General features: G+C 43.2%; 1 protein-coding gene across 1 annotated transcript in view; it reads left to right on the plus strand.

Moving 5' to 3' along the window:
- LOC148000359 (uncharacterized) overlaps window positions 1-20,873 on the plus strand; it is a 43,293-nt gene that overhangs the window by 17,175 nt on the left and 5,245 nt on the right. The window contains 3 exon segments of the mRNA XM_087589565.1: window positions 14,464-14,546; window positions 20,554-20,581; window positions 20,584-20,654. Of these exon segments, the coding sequence (XP_087445691.1) occupies window positions 14,464-14,546; window positions 20,554-20,581; window positions 20,584-20,654 (182 nt within the window).

A 20,873-nucleotide genomic window follows, 5' to 3' on the forward strand; every position in this document is an offset into this window, starting at 1 on the left:
TAGGTATCTTGTGACTCCAGCATCGGTAGATAAGCAACTGACCCAAAACACACACTTTTTGTATAATTCACAAAGTGAATAACACAGTGTATAATGCAGATTTTGTATCTTGGTATAATTCCATGAGCATTACCAGACCTTTCAGTTAAGCTAAATGCCTGTGTTTAGAAGTAGAAAGAGAGGGCTGGTAAGAAGGCTCAAGTGGGAAAGGTACTTGCTGCCAACTCAGTGACCTGAGTTCAGTCTCTGAAACCTACACAGGGAGAGGCAAAAGCCAACCCCCCTAAAAGTCCTGTGACTTCCGCATGCACATGCATGTGCACATGATTGTACCCCCAACCTCTGCTGCAGCTGCCACACAGCAAATAAATAAACAGATTTCTTTTTTAGAAATGGAAAGAAAAAAGACCATTGCTGCACCTTGCTCCCCTGCAGGATTTGTAGCATAGGAACAAGTGGCACACTCTGGAAAAACTGCTGTGTCCAGCACTCACGGGCTGTAAAACAGAGAGAGACCTGAGAAGAACAGCAATGGTTAAAAAAAACAGAGCAGACTAACAGAGAAAGGAAGCAGCGTGCACAGGAGAGAATCCAGGGTACACTGTTCTCATCACACGCAAGGATGGGGTCCAGAAGTGAGCAAGCCATCACCTCTCAGAGTTAGAGGAAACACAGAACCCCAGTGCCCTCCCAGCTGGAGTTGGAATTGAAATGAGTCCCCTAGCATAAGAGACCTCAGGGGAGAGGACAAAGATAGCCACATTAACACCACCTCCGTGAGAGGAAAGACCGTGAGAGGAAAGGCCAGGAGAGTGGACCCTGACCGGAAAAGAGTTTACCTACAGTTGTGATGTTGTCCTCAATTACCAAAAACAGGTATAAAAAGTAACCCAAAAAAAGCATAGTCAAATTCCCACACATAGCACCAATAATGTCTAACCTCTCACAAAGACATCCAGAGTTCACCGAGCACACTTATGTGCATTCAGTGCATTGGTGCCATATTCCTCCTGCTCAGCGACAAATCCAGGCTCCCCCAAAGCTGCATAATCCACCCAGCGTCGTGATGTTATTTTAGTTGAGCTGTGGAATATTATATACTATGTGTAATTACACTTTTTCACTTGGCCGCCAGTGGAGTAGCTGTTTATACCCACAGCACTACAAATACATGAATGATACATTGTGTAACAACTGTAGCCCAGTAAGAGGACAGGAATTTCTCAGCCCCATTATTACTGAGACCAGTGTTATATATACAATAGATGTACAACCTGTGGTTGCTTTAATCGATCAATTTTTACTTTTAATTGATGCTTTCGCACAGCTTTCTAATAAAATATTCATTATAATAGACTGTTACAATGACCTGAGTGTTTTCCTTTTGAGTGGCTTTATTTTAAAAGATTGAAAATATATCCTCTCTTTTATTTCCAGGTTTACCGGGGTCTAATAAACAAAACACCATATATATTTAAGGTGTTCAGTGTGGTGTTTTCAATACATACGTGTGTACACATAGAGACACACATACGCACACATTGTAAAACGATTCCCATAATCAAGCTACTATATCCATCACCCCTAGTTATCCTTTATTTTGTGATGGGAATATTTGAGACCCACCCATTCGGCAAATTTTAAATATACAATACTACTAACTCACTCACCAGTTTGGACATTACATTTTCAGAACTTGTTCATCTTTGGTGTGTGTGCCATAGCACAAACATAGAGTCCAGATAACAACCTAAAGGACTCAGTTCTCTTCTTCTATCGTGTGGTTCCAGAAGAGAGCTCAGGCCACCAGGCTTGTCTCCATGTGTTCCTACTCGATGAGCCATCTCTCTAGTCCAGAACTGGAAAGTTTACACTGTTTGACCAGTATCTCCCCTTCCGCTTACCCCTACCTGCTAGTAACTTGTAACAACGAGTTCAGTCGTCATCATCATTATTAATTTTCTTTCACGTAAGTGACACATGCAGGACAATTAAATGTCAAATGTGCTTAGCCATCCGAGGAAGACAAATAAAGCCTGCTTTGAATTGTACCTCACCCATGTCACAGCAGCTATCGTCAAGAAAACACATCAGTGCTACTGAGGCTGTGGGGATATGGGACTCGTAGTCACTGCAGGTAAGAATGTAAGCTGGTCCAGCCACTGCGGAAATCAGTATGAAAGTTTCTCAAAAAAAAATAAATCTGGAAATAGAACTTCTACCACACATAGCACTTGGCCCTACCACTCTTGGAATTCTACCCAGGATTCTAAGTCAACAAACCACAGGAACGCTTGCCCATCCATACTTACCGCTACCTACTAAATACCTGGGAACGAGACAGCCTGGGGAACAAAGGAGTGGCTAAAGAAAACAGGGATCATATACGCCATGGAATTTTATGTTGCCATAAAGAAAAATGAAATCATGAGATTCACAGGAAAACAGATGCAACCAGAAAGCACTGTGTTAAGTAAAACAAGCCAGACTCTGTAAGACAAATAGCATGGGGCTTCTCTTAAACATGGAGCCTTGACCTAAAATCAAATGTATGTGTATGTACGTACGTGCCTGTATGTATGTATGCATGTGTGTATGTTACATATATGTGTCTGAAATTCACAAAACTTGAAAGCAGATTTTGAGAAAGAGGTAATATAGATTAACTTAAGGGAGATCTTCATGACTAGGAACTAGGGTGATGGAATATAGGTCATTCGGAAATGGAGACTATCTGGGGAAAGAAAAGACCAGTTGAGCATGTAAGACACAAAGAGTAATGGAGGAAAGGAACAGTGACAACCAATATAATGACACACATATAGGCAGACGCCACCATAAACCCTCACTTCGTACACCAACCCCCAAATACTAATAATTAAAAACATATTCAAATCTAGTTACAATAACGCAATGAAGGAAACAAGCAACCAGGAAAGTATCTGTGCCTGGGGACATGGCTATGAGGTGAGGGCTTCAATCATCAGAATTCACGTAAGAAGTCATGCATGCGATATGTGCTTGTCAGCCCAGCACTGTGAGACAAGCATTCGCTTAGAGTGGGAGCTGGGTCAGCGAGACGGAAAGCGGTCGCTAGAAAACTGTTACATGTTATATTCCAGTGAATCAGGAATCCTCAGTGGACACTTTTTTCTCTAAGACCCAAGAGCGCAGAAGTCATTGTTAGCTTCGATAGCCTCATTCAGTGCCACTTCTTAAACTGTACGTCACCATCCATATGAGGTCACACGATTGAATGTAGATGGCGTGAAAACTTGACAATAGTAAACAATTTCAGGATGTTCAAGAACCAAAAATTATTCAGAACCCAAACAAGTGCTGAACCCGAGGTGTTTCCCGGAGGGCTCGCCTGCTCGCCGCATTGCATCATGGGGCTTCGCGATAGCCTTGGTTCTGTTCACATGACATCCACACTGTGCGCACCGGCACACCACACAGCACCAGTGAACTCCGATGGACTCTGCCTGAGACATCTGGGCTGAGCCAAGACTACATTATATTACGAACTGCAACGATTTTACTACACAGAGTTTTCTGCTCTAAAAACAATGACAACTTAATTACGGAACATGAAGACTTTGAACATTTTTCTACCATTATTCCTTGGCATATATTCCTTTGGACTGGACTATGTTCCAAGGTTCGATGTTAAAATTTGCTGACTTGACGTTCATTTTGTTTAAAAAAAAAAAAAATCCTCCAGTGAATTTTGGCTTGGGATTGGGACAGAATTTCCAACAATCATCTGAAATGGCCTCAAACATACTTCTGCCATTTCATGCTATACATTAATGCAAAGGGATTGACTCAGCATTGATTATTATAAAATAGGAATCTTAGTCAACACTGTACAACACTGAAGAGTCTCCATGTCCTACAGCACCAAATGTTCAGCCAAGATTTAATTCCTTTCAGAAAACAAAGCACAAACATCTCTCTCATTAGTATGCAAATTTGCTTCCTCTTCTATAAAGTGGAGAAATAATGTGTATAAAGGGATAGAGAGACGGCTCAGTGATTAAAAGCACTTGCAGCTCGTGCAGGAGCCCAGCAGCAACATGAAGGCTCCCGGCCGTCTGTCGCTTGAGCTCCTCTTTTGGCTTCGGTTGGCATTGTCCTCATATGGCACAAACCACTCGTGCACGTAAAATAAATAAATATTTTTTAAAAACTTAAAGCAATAATTTTTAAATGACATATACACAAAATAATCGTTTAAAAAAATAAACTTCTTTATGAGTGAATTATCAGTGAGTATTTGGCTTGTATTCCTGTTTTATAGACCTATGTACTCGAGGTCAGGAAAAGCGTTTCAGATGAACGAGGGCTGTTAAAGGAGGAAACGCCGCCGCCTTAGCACTTGGTGGAATCAGCTACCGAACCCCCTGGGCACAGCCGACGTTGGACTGAGTGAGGCTGGGGCAGGGTCAGTCCTACTCCTGACTTCCGACTCTACTAACAAATGATCGGTGCTGAGTTGGAGAGGGGAGAAAATATAATCAAAACATAGCGTATGAGATGTTGTTTTTTTTTTTTTTCAGAGCTGGGGACCGAACCCAGGGCCTTGCGCTTCCTAGGCAAGCGCTCTACCACTGAGCTAAATCCCCAACCCCTGAGATGTTCTTAAGTAAGTTAAAAAACGAATATATTGGGGTTGGGAATTTAGCTCAGTGGTAGAGCGCTTGCCTAGCAAGCGCAAGGCCCTGGGTTCGGTCCCCAGCTCTGAAAAAAAGAAAAAGAAAAAAAAAACGAATATATTATTACTTTACATGACACATATGCGAATTCTTACATGCACATATACAAACATACACACATGCTCACATACACACATACACACACACACACACACGTGCACATAAACACACACACATACACACATGCACACATACACACACGCACACATACACACACGCACATACACACACACACACGCACATAAACACACACACATACACACATGCACACATACACACATGCACATATACGCACGGAGCAGCATTGCTCCCTTAACATCGTGAAAGTTCTACATGAACTCAGCACTGGGTTGGGAGCCCTTCAATGATTAAGCTCCAGTGTAAAGCTCCCAGGTTAAGTTAATGCCGAGTCCACCTCCATATCTCATTACAGAAGAGTTCCAGAATGATTTATTAGGAAATTCTGTCCCAGTCCCAAGCCGGTTTACCAAATGATTTTTTCTTTTTTTTACAAATGAAAGTCAATTTAGCAACTACAATAGTAACTTTTACAATCAAACCTTCGAGCACAGTCCAACCCAAAGATTATATATATACATATATATATATACATATGTATATAAAACCTGTGCCTTGGCATGCACATATACACGCTAAATAAATGTCAAAGAAGTTAAATTATTAATGAGATGCTAAGCCCACAAAAGCAAGGCAGAGAATTCAAAGCTGGGAACAAAACTTCTCCAAAGTGACTGATTCGGATACTTGACTTGGGCCAGTTTTTTATCTGAATAGAACCAGCTTGGGTGGGAGGCCGGAGAGATGGCTCGGCAGTTAAGAGCACTGGCTGCTCTTCCGCAGAACCCTGGTTCAGTTCCAAGCACCCACGTGACAGTTCACAACTGCCTGTAATTCCAGTTGCAGAGAACCTGACATCCTCACACAGACAGGCATGGAGGCAGAACACCAACGTAAATAAAAAAAGTTTAAAACCCACCGTGAGTGTTTAAAATCTATTTTTAAGATAAAAAATAGTTTTGGTTTATTTTTAATTAAGCTTATGCCTAATGTGTCCGTGTCTAATATTTTTATTGAACTAATCCTCCTGTCCTGCATAAACCCAAGTTCTGCTCCAAGTTTTCAGCAGTAGATTTCCAAATCTCTCAGACGAGGAAGTCTGTTGGCTACACTTAGGCCTGATATTCACCGCTTCCTGGAGTATATAAGAAACCATCACTGTTGACCAATGAAATCCAAGCTCACAGAAGAGAAAATGTTAAATGCCCAGAACAAACACTAGTCACAGTGATGGAGGTCACTCAATCCCTTGCTAACCCTACACCGTGTGTCCATTCAACTGCTCAGCTAACCATAGCTCCTTAGACCATGTGTCTCAAGCCACCTCTTACAGAATCAGGTGCTCGGAAAATACATATGGGAGGGGGCTAGAGGCCGGACTCGGCCATAGAACAAGTCTTAGTACCAACAAGTGTCCGTGGTTCAGTCCCCAGTATGAAACAAAAACATATCAGATGATATACACATACACAGAAGCACGGACATACATAAGCTGTTAGTACACGAGTGTCTGAGAAGACTCTGGAGTTAGAACAGCAAATATTCAGCCTCCCCATTCCCAATGGAGGTGGGGTTTGCTGTGATGCACGATCCCATGCTATCCTTGTGTCCTGAAAGCGTCCCACACCCTGAGCACTTCCGTACGAAACAAACGCACTGGTTTTATGTGGAGTAAACACCATGCGCTTTCCCAAACTTGGTCAAGAACAGTTCTTTTAAAAAAAATTAATGAAATAAAAATAAAAGAGTTTGGCAAAGTACCAGAAAAGGTCGTCTTTTTAAAGGACGTACAAAGATTATTTTGGAAAGCTGGGGGGAGAAGAACGCTGGCAGCTTTACCAGAGTCAGAAGGAAAGGTAATTGGTTTCTCTGGAAAGCAGTGACGATTCTATTCGCTTCCAGCTCTACCCATAGAAGTAATGCCTAGGGGAGAAACAGGTCATTTATAAGCCACAAAACGGTACTCAACTGATGGACGTAACACTTCATTTTAAGTGGACTCTAAGAATTGTTTCGAGTGGCTTAAATTAATCCCTAACTTAGCTGTGCCTTTAAGAAGCTCCCTTACCATATGTACAACAATGCCAAGCAACCAGAGCTTCCAGGGACTAAGCCACTACCTAAAGACTATACATGGACTGACCCTGGACTCTGACCTCATAGGTAGCAATGAATATCCTAGTAAGAGCACCAGTGGAAGGGGAAGCCCTGGGTCCTGCTAAGACTGAACCCCCAGTGAACAGAATTGTTGGGGGGAGGGCAGCAATGGGGGGAGGATGGGGAGGGGAACACCCATAACGAAGGGGAGGGGGAGGGATTAGGGGGATGTTTGCCCGGAAACCGGGAAAGGGAATAACACTAGAAATGTATATAAGAAATACTCAAGTTAATAAAATAAAAATTAAAAAAAAGAAGCTCCCTTACGATAACGCTGTGTGTTCATGTTGTTTTTATTAATGTATTGTGAGCATTTTTATTGTCGTTAAACACCCCTAAGTCATGGTCACACAATCCGTTGAAACATTTCCAATCTTTTTCTGTGAGTTTTACACACTTCATTCTCTTGTAGTTCTCCAAATAAGTACATGATATCAAATGAATATCAAAAACCTATTAAAATACTGCTTGTGAAGAAAACGGACCTTCCTCATGAATATCTTTAGCGAGATATACTTAACCTCACTAAATGGATACAGTTGATGGGAACATAGTTTGGATTTGCTCGTCTAAAACTGGGTAAGAAAGGTCAGCTGTCCATGTGCGGAGGGTGGACATCGTTGCGTTTCTCAGAGGTGCACGTGTAAGTGTTTATCTACACAGCAAAGCTACAGTAGCTACCGTTTTGCCTCTCGCCTAAGTGCTATATGTAGCAGTCACTTTCTGTTGTTCTATAAGCTTGTTTTCACTTTGGACGTTACAGTTACATCTAAGAATATGCTCATGCTGATGTTTTTATTTAAAGATACTTTGGGGAAAGCACTGTCTTGCCTTTCACTTTTCAAAAGTAGCTCCAGAATAGATTTTACTGTCTGCACCATACCCCGATAGATGTATGTGTTCTTTGGTTATTTTAAATTTTAAAGTTTTACTTTTCATTCGTGTAGGCCTGCGCATGAGCACAAACATACATTCAGGTAACAGTGCCAGGGAAAGCCAGAAGGGTTCATCAACTCCTCTGGAGCTGGTTGTGAACCTCCCAAGATGGGAAGTGGGAATCGAACTCACAGAATCTGAAAGGCCAGCAAGTGCTGCTCATCGCTAAGCCGTCTACCTCTCCACTCCTGGTTTCTCCCATTTTAACAATGACTGCATCTTCATTTTTGCCAGTTTTTTGGTTGGCCCTTTAAAGACAAAGTCAAAAAAAACGGCAATTACAGAGCCAGAAAAGGTCTGCATGCAAGAGCTCAAACATTGGCCCCAGGGGGCCCTTCTCAGCTCCTCCCTGGCTCTCTCAACACTCAGTGCTCTGGGATTCTTTTCCTGATGCCCAGTTCCTCGGATTGGTCACCAATGGCTTTAGACTTTGAGCTGTCCCAAAGGAGATGTTAAACATCTGGGCGAAACTGGCTTTTGGAGGACGTTTTCAGTATCCAGATGGTTCTTTCCCTCTCAAAAGTCTCTCCAAAACAAGGAAGAAAAGAAACAGAAACTTCACATAAAGTCAGTGAGTGGACAGAGGAAAGATAAATGACTTAGCAGAAGAGAGAAAGGTCAAACCCAAAGCACACAAAGGGAGATGCCTGTGGAATAAAAGCTAAATTGTCCCCAAGAACTCTAGAAATCTAAGTATGAGATAGAAGAGAGGGATAGACCAAAGACATCAGGTAACCCCGGAGATACTTGCCAGGTTAAACTGGATCCCCTTCCCAACTGGACAGATGGGCCATTTCTGCTGAAACCGAACCAGAATTGTTTGAATCTAGATGAGAGCGGCTTGAGGCATAGAGAGCAGTGTAAAAACAGAGCAGACTGGAGATAAATGAAAATCTGCACAGTGACTAAAATAACCTCGGCCCCTACGATATGATAGCAGCCAGGCTCCCTGAAACCCTGGGCAGGAGACTAGAGGATTCCTTCCTAAAGTCAGTGAGCAACACACACAGAGGCCAACATACGGGGATCACTGAGAGCAAACGAGTATTGCAAATACACACACACACACACACACACACACACACACACACATGCACACATTCATTCAATATATACTTATAGAGTGATGCTGTTCTGGGTATATGGGACTGAGAAACAACCGAAACAGGAATCTCTCTCTTTACAGGACTTCCATCCTATATAAGAAAACAAACAATAAATGATATAGTATATGGAGAAAGTAAAACCAGAAAGTAAGAGAGAGGATGCCAGAAAGTGGTCACATATACATGTATGTATAAAACCATACGTGACATGAAAGCAGGAAGGCAAGTATTTGGGAGACCAATGAGAGAAGGGCGAGGGGGGGAGAGGTGCAAAGGAGGGTCATGGAGGTGACTAAATGAAGCACAGGGGAGGCAGGTGCATGTAGGTCAGCGGATGGACACGTCATAAAGAAACTTGTTACTTAGCGTGCATGCTAAAAAATAGTCTTAAAGGATCTCAAAGAAATAATAAAAGATATTTCACCCTTTCGGTGGTAACTGCCTAAAGTAGCAACCCAAGAACAACACAAACTCTTCTGGTCTAAAGATAGGTGAAACGTTACACCGCTTTCTGGTCCGCTACGTGACCCACTGCTATGGGCTGAGGTGTTCCACTCTGCCTTCCCCACCATGACAGACGCAAACCTTCTGAAAGCATCCGGTGGGAGAACTGTAGGAAACATCATTAAGTTAGTATGGGAATATTACTTCAGAAAACTTGCCGGGTGGCTCCCCGTGATAGGAAGAACCTGTGTTGGTTCGCAACCTAATAATTTCATACAACGATAGTTACAAAAGGAGCCTCTGCGTCTGGTGACTTCCGGCAGGCAGGAGAGAAAAAATGTGGCCACCTACACTGGAGTCTTGGTGGCTGGCCAGGGGGAGAGCCCCTCCGTCCTTCTTTGATGAGTCCTCAGCAAGCCCTGCATATGGTGGCCAAGCCTGCTCCAACAGGGATCCCATGCAGCTTGGGAGATGCTTCTCACTGCACGGTATCCCCACCCACCCGTCTGACTCTATGCACAAACACTAGCCAAGATGAGGCGCTCCCTCAGGAGGGCTGGAGGCTCCTCGCCATCATTCCTGAGGTATTTAACAATGGCCTCAGTGACTCTTGGGGTGGATCAGAGGTGATGTGCTGCAGAACAAGGGGTCTGACCATAGCGTGGCTTGGAGGGCCCCTTACATACAACGTATGTATTAAAAGTGCCCACGTTAAAAAAAAAGTGCCCACGTAGCACATTAAGAGTCCTATCTTAAGGAGCTGGAGAGACCACTCAGCGGTTAAGAGCACCGACTGCTCTCCATAGAGCGCTTCCTGAGTTCAATTCCCAGCAGCCACATCGGTGGCTCACAATCATCTGTAATGAGATCTGATGCCCTCTTCTGGTGTGTCTGAAGACAGCTACAGTGTACTCATATACGTAAGATAAAAAAAATCTTTAAAAAAAATTACTATCTTAGCATACAAGATTGAAAGAATTTGGTAAATTTTTACTGAATTTTTTTAGTTGGCATGTAGGATGCTAGGTTTCACTGTGACATTTTCCTTTGTTATGTGTATGCGCGCACGTGTATAATGATACGCCAGATAAATAAAATGTAAAGGTGTTTTAAAATTGTAATGTCTAAAATAACAAAATTGCAGAATCTACAGTTTTGTCTCTAATATAAAATTTTACGGAAAGCTACTGAAGAATAAGTTTAACTAAAAGAGAAGTATCAACAAGAGAACAGAAGAATCAATAGATAGCAACAGTGTTTCTCAACCTGTAGTTCCTGGCTACTTTGGGAGTCTCATTATCCAATAGCTGTGCATCAGATATTTCTGAGACAATTCATAACAGTAGCAAAAAGGCAGTTAGACATAGTAACCAAACAACGCTATGGCTGGGGGCAACCAGAACGTAAGGAATTGTATTAAAGGGTTGCAGCAGGTTAAAAACTACTGTTCTGGAAGAAACTATATGGGGAGAGACAAAGGGACTTCTCAGGATGGTGGCAGGGGTTCCTATGGTGGCATAGCATGTGGCCCTAGAGAACCCTGGGTCCAGATTGGGAAAGAATGACAGAAGTCTCTAGGGAGGACATCCCAGGAGAGAAAAGAATAAAAATAAAAACCAAATTTTAAATATGAGCCAGTAAATGATATTTAAGTTGATGACCCAAGAAATAGTATCCCATAAATATTTTTAGTGTGATAATGCGTAGAACAATATCCCCAGAATTGAAGATGTTTACTTCTTCCATAGGGAAAAGCACTGAGGCTGGTCGTTTTGTTCTTAGCATTACTTCAATCTTAAAATGTAGGGCTAAGTGATTTAAAAAATGCTAAAAGTAATTTGGTGATATCACAAGGGGGAAAAAACATAACAAGCCATGAAATTAGAAGAGAAAACTGTCTTGTCATAAACAGAGCACTAAACATTATATAATTCTAAGGCTCCCGCCATCATTCCTCAGGATGAGAAATAAATTCACAGTATCAGAAGGTGTTAGAATCATGTCGCTGTATGACTAATGATGCATGAGTTTGCATAGTGTCTCAGTTCCTTTGTTCTTGCTGTGATCAAACACCATGACGAGCAATTTATCAGAGTTTTACTGGGCTTATGTTTTAGAAAGTTAGTCAGTAGCACAGAAGCATGTCAATAGAAGCAGCTAGAGCCCACATCCTAAACCACAAACAGGAAACAGAGAGAACACAAAGCCCACCCCAGTGACACAGTTCCTCCCATCAGGCCACACCTCCTAATCCTCTCCATATAGTTCCACGGCTGGATACATTTAAACATGCAAGCCCATGGGGCCATTCTCATTCAAACCACTACACATAGGCTCTGAGCAAAGCCCCAGAAGGAACTCTAAGTACTGGGTTTTTATTTATAGGCACATATATTTACATATTTAAATATGCACACATATAACACATAACTTCAAAGTATGCACACACTTTACAGAGCATTTACAGAAACGAAGTATTTTCTACCACAAGGGAAATAACTTTCTTTCCAGTCTGACTTCTCTTCCGTAGCACATCTGAAGAGCGGCTACTTTGAAAATCTGGATAAGGGGGATTCAATAGGGGTGAGTTTTTGCTGCAATGGGAGATACAAAGCTTGTGGCCATCTCTGCTTTTGCTTTCCTTTCGGTTCTGACCTAAGAGGAGCTTCCAGCAATAGTCTCAGGGCCTCTCTACTGGCTCATCTTGAGTCTCTGACGTGGAGGCGGCACAGGACTAACAACATGTCTTGATAAGAACCTGCTTGACAATACCGGGTACCAGATGCATGGGAGTAGCAAAGGAGTGAGGTCTTGACGTGGGCATTCTTAGAGGCTTCACGTCTACAGATTATTATTGTTCCAGTTGTCAGACATTTAAAATTGTTAATAAGGGATACGTTAATCTGCTTCCTGTCACCAAAACAAACACCTACCATATCCAACTCATAAAGAGAAAACATTTACTTTTGGCTCATAATTTTGAGGGCTCCAGTCCCTGACTGGTGGGCCCTGTTCTCGCTGGGCCTAAAATAAGAAACAAAATCATAGGAGTTTGAGACAACCACTCACCTCATGGCCAGAAAGCACAAGGGAAAGGCAATCGGGAGGCCAGGTTCCCCAAATCCCATTCTAGGGCACATCTCCAGGGGCCTAAAAACCTCCCAGTAGATTCCACCTCTTAAAAATTCCATCACCTCCCACATGCTCAGGCGCTCACACTCAAAAATTAACTAACTGATTAATATAAAAATGTTTAAATATGAAAGGATCTTATCACTTAAAATTTTAAGATACTAGAAATTACTCCAACTTCGATAGTAATTATAATTATCTACAGGATAATCGGCGGTGAGCCGTGATCATAATTATAGTTTATAATTGATTATTAATAAATCTAAATTATCTCTAATAGGAAGAAACTGATCAATCACGATAAGGCTTTTTTTCTATCCTCTGCATAACACGATTATCCTAGATGCTTAAGGAGATAATCAGGATGAACAAACCGTGGGGGTGTGGTCAGGTCGCTGGCTCATTCTTCAAATCCCGCTGTTGTGATATGGCGGTGTTCAGCAGCCCGTAAACCGTTTGTAAATTGTCATTACTTTTCCCATTGTAAGTAAATTTCCATTTGTGCTTTAGTTTGTGCTTCCAATTCTGGTTCTTTATTAGGGGAAGGGCCCCCAAAATGAGAAAGGTCTCAGTCCCACAATAATTGAATCTGACCTTGGCAGAGTTTAGAGAAAACTTGGAATGTTTACTCCTGTAATTCTCAAAGAAAGCAGAACCACTCTCCCCTGTCTAACGTGCATTTTAGAAACTGTAGGGGCTGTTTCTGTTCTCCCAGGAATTTGACAAGAGCCCAGGAGGTCTCATGGGTGGTGGGAAGCACTCAATTCGCTCTCTTAGAGGAGAAAGGTCCACATACCCAGAACATCTCACCTGCCCATTGACTAACCAATAGGCGCCCTATTAACCGCATGGCTGAAAGAATTATTCCCTCAGACCCAAACTCCTTTTTACACGTAAACACGTTTTTCCTACAGTTTAAATATAGATCAAGGCTTTTTTAAAGAACACAAATAAGAAAGGAAGATCACACTTTATTTTGTTTGGAACTTGACCAATTGTTCACCAGTTCAGAAAAATCACACCACTGACAGGAATGCTAGTAGCTGCATTTGATGGCCAATAGAAATGACAAATGCAGCCCCATGCTACCTATTCAAGAGCTGAAGCATTCAAAGCTGTCACATTTATGGGGCTTCTACGCATAGCTGCAAGCCTCTGACTGCTTTATGTCTCCAGGTGCAAGTGGGTCTAAAGTACATATTGTTTAATGTAAGATCCTTTCATGTCTTTTTATATAGTAGTTGATATAATACATTGATTCCTAACCATAAGTGTAGGTGACTTGCATTATCTGTAAATTTCATTTCAGGGCAGTAGAGAAAAAAACGTTCAAGTATTGAAAGCCACTCTTTACATCCAAGGACCACACCGCTCAACCAAATGATCTTCTAGAATGTTCTAAATGACACAGAAATTCATTTCTATTAAAGTAGAATACTGGTAGGTATAGCGATACATGCATTCAGACATATAGGAGAGGTTCTTGAGTTCCAGTTCAGCCTGGGTTACATAGTGAACTCTAGACCATGGTGGCCAACATAGCAGGTCCTGCCTGAAAACACAAAACAAGACACCAAAAAAAAAAAAAAAAAAAAGGAGAGAAAATGAAAGATCGTAAGTTATGATCCAGCATGAACACCTAAGTTTGTGAATTGCCTTATTCCTTTCAAAGGACCAGATGTCAAGGGAAGCTGTCTGTCTGGAGCAGACCCTGCCAAGATATCGAAGTGGGAAAGTTGAAGAAGAGAAGGAACCAGTGACAAAACCCAAGATCCACTTCCTTAGCTTCACTCTTTCAATAAATGTCAAACTTGTGAATAGTCCTACAAAAGAAAGGTCATTCACTACCTGACCCGCCAGGCGTGACTTCTCTGTGCTTCCCACCTACGCAGAGTCTCAACAGCACATCTGGCTCAGGGTGCATAGGAGAAAGGAGACCCTGATGGTCACAAAGACCATCACAGAAGAGTTGCCCGTGAGTTGACACTTAAGAGGAAAGTCATGAAGATGGGCCTGGATACAATACTTAACTCAGGCTTGAAACATTAATCTTCTGGGCTACAAATCTTGCCTGGATTAAAATTTTAAAAAGCGAGAAAACAAAAAACAAAAAACAGGTAGTTTTCTGAAGTAGCCTAGAAATCTACACTAAGAAATGAAGTTTTCCCCAACAACCCAAGGGTTGACATGAGAATCAAGAGGAGGCCAGCTCAGCCATAAGATTAATTCTAATACATTTTTGTGAAGCAGAAAAACAAACCATAAAACTTTATTCAGTGGGTAATATTAAACACGCATAGGGCCAGTGAAATGACTCAGCTTGTAATGACACGGACAACCTGAGTTCAATACCCAGGACCCACAGAGTGGAAGAGAAAGAAACCACTCCCTCAAAGTGTCTTCTGACCTCCACATAGATGCCACAGCATGGGCATCCACCACACAGACAAAACGAACAAAAAAGTATAATTCAAAAGCATTCATTAATGTGTGCCCTTGAATGAGAATAAGCCCATAGACTTATATTTGACTACTTAGTCCCCATGTGGTGGAACTTTTTGGGAAGGATTGGAGGAGGTGTGTCACTAGGGACAGGCTTTGAAGTTTCAAGAGTCCAGGCCATTCCCAGTTAGCTCTCTCTCAACCCCCCACTTGTGGACTAGATATAAACCCTTAGCTACGGCCCCATTGCTATGCCTGCCTGTCTGCCATTCTCTCCACCCTGATGGTCATGGACCTCATCCTCTTAGACTGTAAGCCCAATAACTCTCTTCAGTAGAAACGTAATACATGAGTCTTTATATCCTTTAGTGACTTTTTAAAAAATGGTTAAAACCCAATTTGTTTTGTACTTTAACAAAAAGATAAGACCAAACTTTTGTCACCTACCACCACCCCACTTTGTTACAACTTCCCAATTACATTTACTTATGTGATACACACACACACACACACACACACACACACACACACACAGATGTATGGATTTTTGCCTACATGAATATCAGTGTACCGTATGCATGAAGTGTCTGTAGAGGCCGTATGAAACTATTAGATCTTCTGGAACTGGAATTATACTTATGAGCCACAATGTGGTTGCTGGAAACTGGATGCTCTTAACTACTCACCCATTTCTCTGGGCCTACCACGACCACTCTTAACCTTAAAATCACAATCTGAGACTACTCCTTACCTCTCATTCTGAATATCTTTGGTATCCTTTGCCCCATTGAACTATCTGCTGCTTAATTTAAGCCCCATGCTAGCTTATGTAACATGTAGGAAGCGTCCTTCCTTTCCTTATGTGTCTGGCCTGAGACTGTCCTCCAGCCATTGTCTCATTGCATCCACGCATTTATTTGCTCACTCCTTTCATTTCCGTGCCAAATGGCCACACCATTCCATGTCAGGCAGTGGGGACACAGGGGAACAAGCAGAGTTCCTCCTTGAAGGCATTACTCTCCAGGTATGGCAAACAATTGGCATTGTGTGAGCTTTTCCTGGAGAGACAAGAACAAAATTGTACCAAGAACAGACCAGAGCAATTGTTCCATAAAATCAAGCTCGGAGAACTGATGGACCTACTGTGCATACGACAGAGCATAGGTGAAGGGATCTAACAGTCGTGTGGGCCATCCCCAAAGTACCTGCAGCACCAGAAAGCCTCACGTACGCATGCGTGAAAACGTCCCCACAGCAACATGGGTGGAGTTTCCCTTTCAGCTAACCTTCGACATTATGTACGCCCCAGCAACTCCCAAGACCACAAGACCATGAGTTACATATGCCTGCACAGCAGGTGCCAGCAGGCATGGCTGGACTCTCGGGTAAGGGTCAAATAAGCATCCTCACCTCACCTTCTATGAGGGAACGTCAACAAGCTTGACTTTGAGGTTGCACGCAAGTCGTCAAACCTGCCCTGGTGAAAATGGTGAAATGGCTGCTAAGGCTGGAGGACTGAGTGCCGTGATTAGAATTCATGGTGTCTGAGGTATGACAGGAGGCTGTGCAGGGGTTTGTTTGGGAGCAGGGTCTGGTTTGTTTGATGAGATGCAGGGTAGAAGTCATGCGTTGAAATAGATGAAACCATAAGACCAGGCTCTCCCAACTCAGCTTAGTAAAAAGTATTATGGGACTGCCGTGTGGTTCATTCGTCATGCTTTTGTCGTGTGACCTTTGAGAAGTCACTTAAACAAATCCTTTCCTCGACATATTGAGTATTCCTTTTCGGTTCCAAGTTCGCAGTTAGTAATATGACGGATTAGTTAGCTTTTTGTTACAATAGCAGCTGCCTGAGAGAACAACAAAAGAGGAGCTGTTTGTGTGGTGGTTTGGATAAGAATGGCTCCCCACAAGCTCATAGATCATGAAGGAGCCCAGGGATTCCGAGATGTGGCCTTGTTGGACAAAGATAGGTCACTGGATGTGGGCTTTGAGGCTTCAAGTGCTCAAGCCAGAACTAGTGACTCTCTCTTCCTGTTGCCTGTAGATCCAGATATAGAACTCTCGGCTACTGTCCAACACCATGTCTTCCTGTGTGCCACTGTGCTCCTACCATGACTTACTACAACTATAATAGACTGAACCTCTGAAACTGTAAGCAAGCTCCACGTAAATGCTTTCTTTTCTAAGAGTTTCTCTGGTCATTGTGTCTCTTCACAGCGAAAGAGCACTGACTAATGCAGATTGCATCATAATCTCAGGGTTTTGGTGTGGGGGCCGTGACTGGAATACTGCCCTGCTGTCAGCCTGTGGTGACACATGGCATCCCAATAACAGGAGCTTAGGTCAGACCAGCTGCTCATGGCACCACAGCCAAGAAGCGGAGAGACAGCCAGGGGTAACTTTCAAAGGCACACCCCAGTGACCAACTTCTACTAGCTAAGCCCCACTCATCAGCCACCTTCCAAAAGAGTACCCACGACTAACAACCAAGCCTTCAATGCATGAGGCCATGGCTGGTTACTCATAGTCAACCTGTAATAGAGTGTGACCTGTTCGCTTGAGCTCTGAGCAAAGTTTTGTTTGGAAGGATTTTGTTTACTTACCGTGAATCTTTTAATTCGTGTACACCACAACCTGTATGCCACGAGGGTTCACATGGTTGTTCAAGGGATAAAAAACAATGTTTGAAAAACAATCAAAGAGCTATCGAGATAGTTGAGAGGGTAAAGGCACTTGTCACCAAATTAATGATTGAATTCAATCTCTGAAACCCACGTGGCAGAAGGAGAAAACTGATTCCCACAAGCTGTTCTCTGACCTCCATACATGTCATGGAACACACACACACACACACACACACACACACACACACACACACTACTAGATAAATAAATAAATGTAAAACAAATTTAAACAATAAATCAGATCCCATCACAAATACAGGGGTGTGAGAATTGATGAAGACCCAGGAGCGACTGCAAGCAGTTCACTCCAGGTAGCATGTACCTAGGGGTGGGGCTATGGAAGGGACCAGGAAGTCACAGTCTGTTTACTAATACTTCTCACTCAACATGTCCATTTTTTAGAAGCAGATTCCACGCAAAGTAAGGTGCACTTAAGTCATTGATCAAATCCTTCCTCCAACACTCACTAAGTCTGTCCCTGCGTCAGGCAGCACAGAACACAGTGAGGCTGGAGTTCTGAACTAGCTGTCCTTTAACTCAAAAGTGAAGACTAACTATCAGTCTTGGTTTCGCACAGCTAGTAGACCGATGGCTTATGCAAGTAAGCAGGTGTGCCTATTGGAGTGTGGTGGGGATGACGTTATTTTTAATGTGGTCCTGTATTTACCTATCATGGAACACGGTCCATGATGGTTATATTCAAGTGTCGGCGCCGATAATAACCGTGACCTGGAGCAACATTGCAACAGTGGACAAAATAGCAGCTTAGAGTCAAGGAAACCGAAACGTTTCAGTTAAATAACCACAAGCACATTATAGGCTCACTGCAGAATGCACGAGGAATTTGCTTAAGGTTGCTTACTATCTAATTTGTCTGTTTATTTCCCTGACACTGATTTCCTGAAAACCTAAGAGAGTTCAGGTTGCATAGGACTATGTTCTTCCCTTAACACTCTCCACTACTAGGGCTGTGACCCTCTAATGCAGCACCTCAGGTTGTGGTGACCCCCAACCATAAGATTATCTTCGCTAAATACTACTTCATAACTATAAATTTTCGCTACTAGTATGAGCCGTGATGTAAGTATCTGATATGTAGGATATCTGACATGCAACCCCTGTTGCCTGCCTATTCTCTGCCTGCCTCCTGGATGGAGTTTGAGATCCGTGCAGACAGGGACTCCATCCTATCCTGCCAAACGTTCAGAACCTTGAACTACATTGACACGAGGCAAGCATTTAACAAAAACTGCTGATCTGATAGATGGATGCTCACTGCTCTGAGTTAACGTAAACTGTTTTTCAGACAGAAGAAAATTTTCACAGAGCTCCTGAAGCTGTTAAATGATGGGGAGTCCAAGGACAGGTTGAGACAGGTGCTCTCTGTAGCTCAGGCTAGCCTCAAACATGGCCTCAGCTTCCTGCATCCTGTGACTACAGACATGCACCATTATAATATGTGAAAGAATTGGGGTGTCTGTGCGCATGTGTGAGTGCATGTGACATACATGTACACATGCGTGGGTGGAAGCCAGAGGGCAATGTTGGCTTTCTTCTTTATCTCCCTCTGCCTTACTTCTTTTTTCTGTCTTAATTTTTGAGGACGCGTTCCTCACTGTACCTGGAGCTCACTCGTTAGCCGAGCTTATGGCTGGCTAGTAAGCTTCCATCAACATGCCTGCCTCCACCCCAGGCTTCCAAGACCAGAATTACAGACATGTGCAATGGCGGCCTTTTATATGGGTGCTGGGGATCTGAATTCAGGGGCTCGTGCTCAAGGGCAAGCCCTTGACTAAGTCATCTTCAAAGCCACTCAGATTTGCTTATTATAGATTTATGCTCAAAGGACAGAATGAAATGATTAGCAGATGCTGTGATTAAAGAGAAAAAAAAATCAAACTTTATCAGACTTCCCAAGAAAGAAGCTTGGTGTTTCGAGTGAGGGGGATGTTCAGAGCACAGAGAACAACGAAAAGCACGAGGAGAGGCCTTGCCTCCACACAAGATGAAAGAAAACTCATGAAAAGTTGTTCTCTGACCTCCATATCTGTGCCATCGCACAAATGCAAGTATACCCGTGTGCATACATGCACACACACACACACACATACACACACACACACCACACACCACACACCACACACCACACGCACACACACATATATACACACACACGCACATGCACGCACACACATGCACATGCACACACATGCATATACACACACCACACACACACACATGTACACACACACACATACACACACACATACACACACATACACACACACATGCACTGCACATACACGTACACACACGCGCACACGCACATAAACACATACACACACACATGCACACACACATATATATACACACACGCACATGCACGCACATTGATTATTTTTTAATTAGATCTATTTGTATGTGTACCACTGTTTTTCCTGAACGTGTGCAGCATCTGTGTACCCGGTGCCCAAAGAGGTCAGAAGAGGGGATTGGACCCCTGCAACTTGGGGTTCCAGGTGGTTGTATGCCCCTGTGTAGGCGCCGGAAACTAAACCCTGAGCCCCTGCAAAGGTAGCAAGTGCTCTCAACTGCTGCGCCATCTCTCCAGCCAATCTTAATTAACTTTTTTAATTAACAACCTCAGCTGACAGAGAAACTCTCTCCCTGATGGTTGACCAGAGGTGCTAAGCAAGCCCCAGGAGAAAAGACCTCTATGGTCTCCCCTAGCGCTGGACTCTGTATGCTAGAATAGCAACCTGCCTGACAAGAGGTGTCCACTGATAAAATAGTGGCCCAACAGCACTGGGGTAACCAGTCACTTTCTGATTGAATCTGAGGCCTGCTCCACAGAAGGGATTTCATCCCTGGTGCTGTAAGGCTGCTCTGTGAAGCCCGTGCCTCAAAAGCTCATCAGCCGCAGAGAAACAACTGCCGTTTGCCATGTGGCCCAGGTGCTGATCATAAGCAATTACAAGTGCTCAGCTGTGAATTTCCCTCCACCTCCCTCTCTCTCTACCTCCCTCCATCCAAGGCTCAGGGAACACTGGAAGAGGGGCAGTGGTGGGCGGGAAGGAGAGCTGTGACATACAGACTTCTCCCCAGGCATGGCTCCGGACACATCAACCCATAGCAGCTGCGCTTACTCGCACAGAACCCGTACAAGATCAAGA

Source organism: Rattus norvegicus, chromosome 16 (genome assembly GCF_021556685.1).
Source record: "Rattus norvegicus strain SHRSP/BbbUtx chromosome 16, alternate assembly SHRSP_T2T, whole genome shotgun sequence".
NCBI classification, from domain to species: Eukaryota; Metazoa; Chordata; class Mammalia; order Rodentia; family Muridae; genus Rattus; species Rattus norvegicus.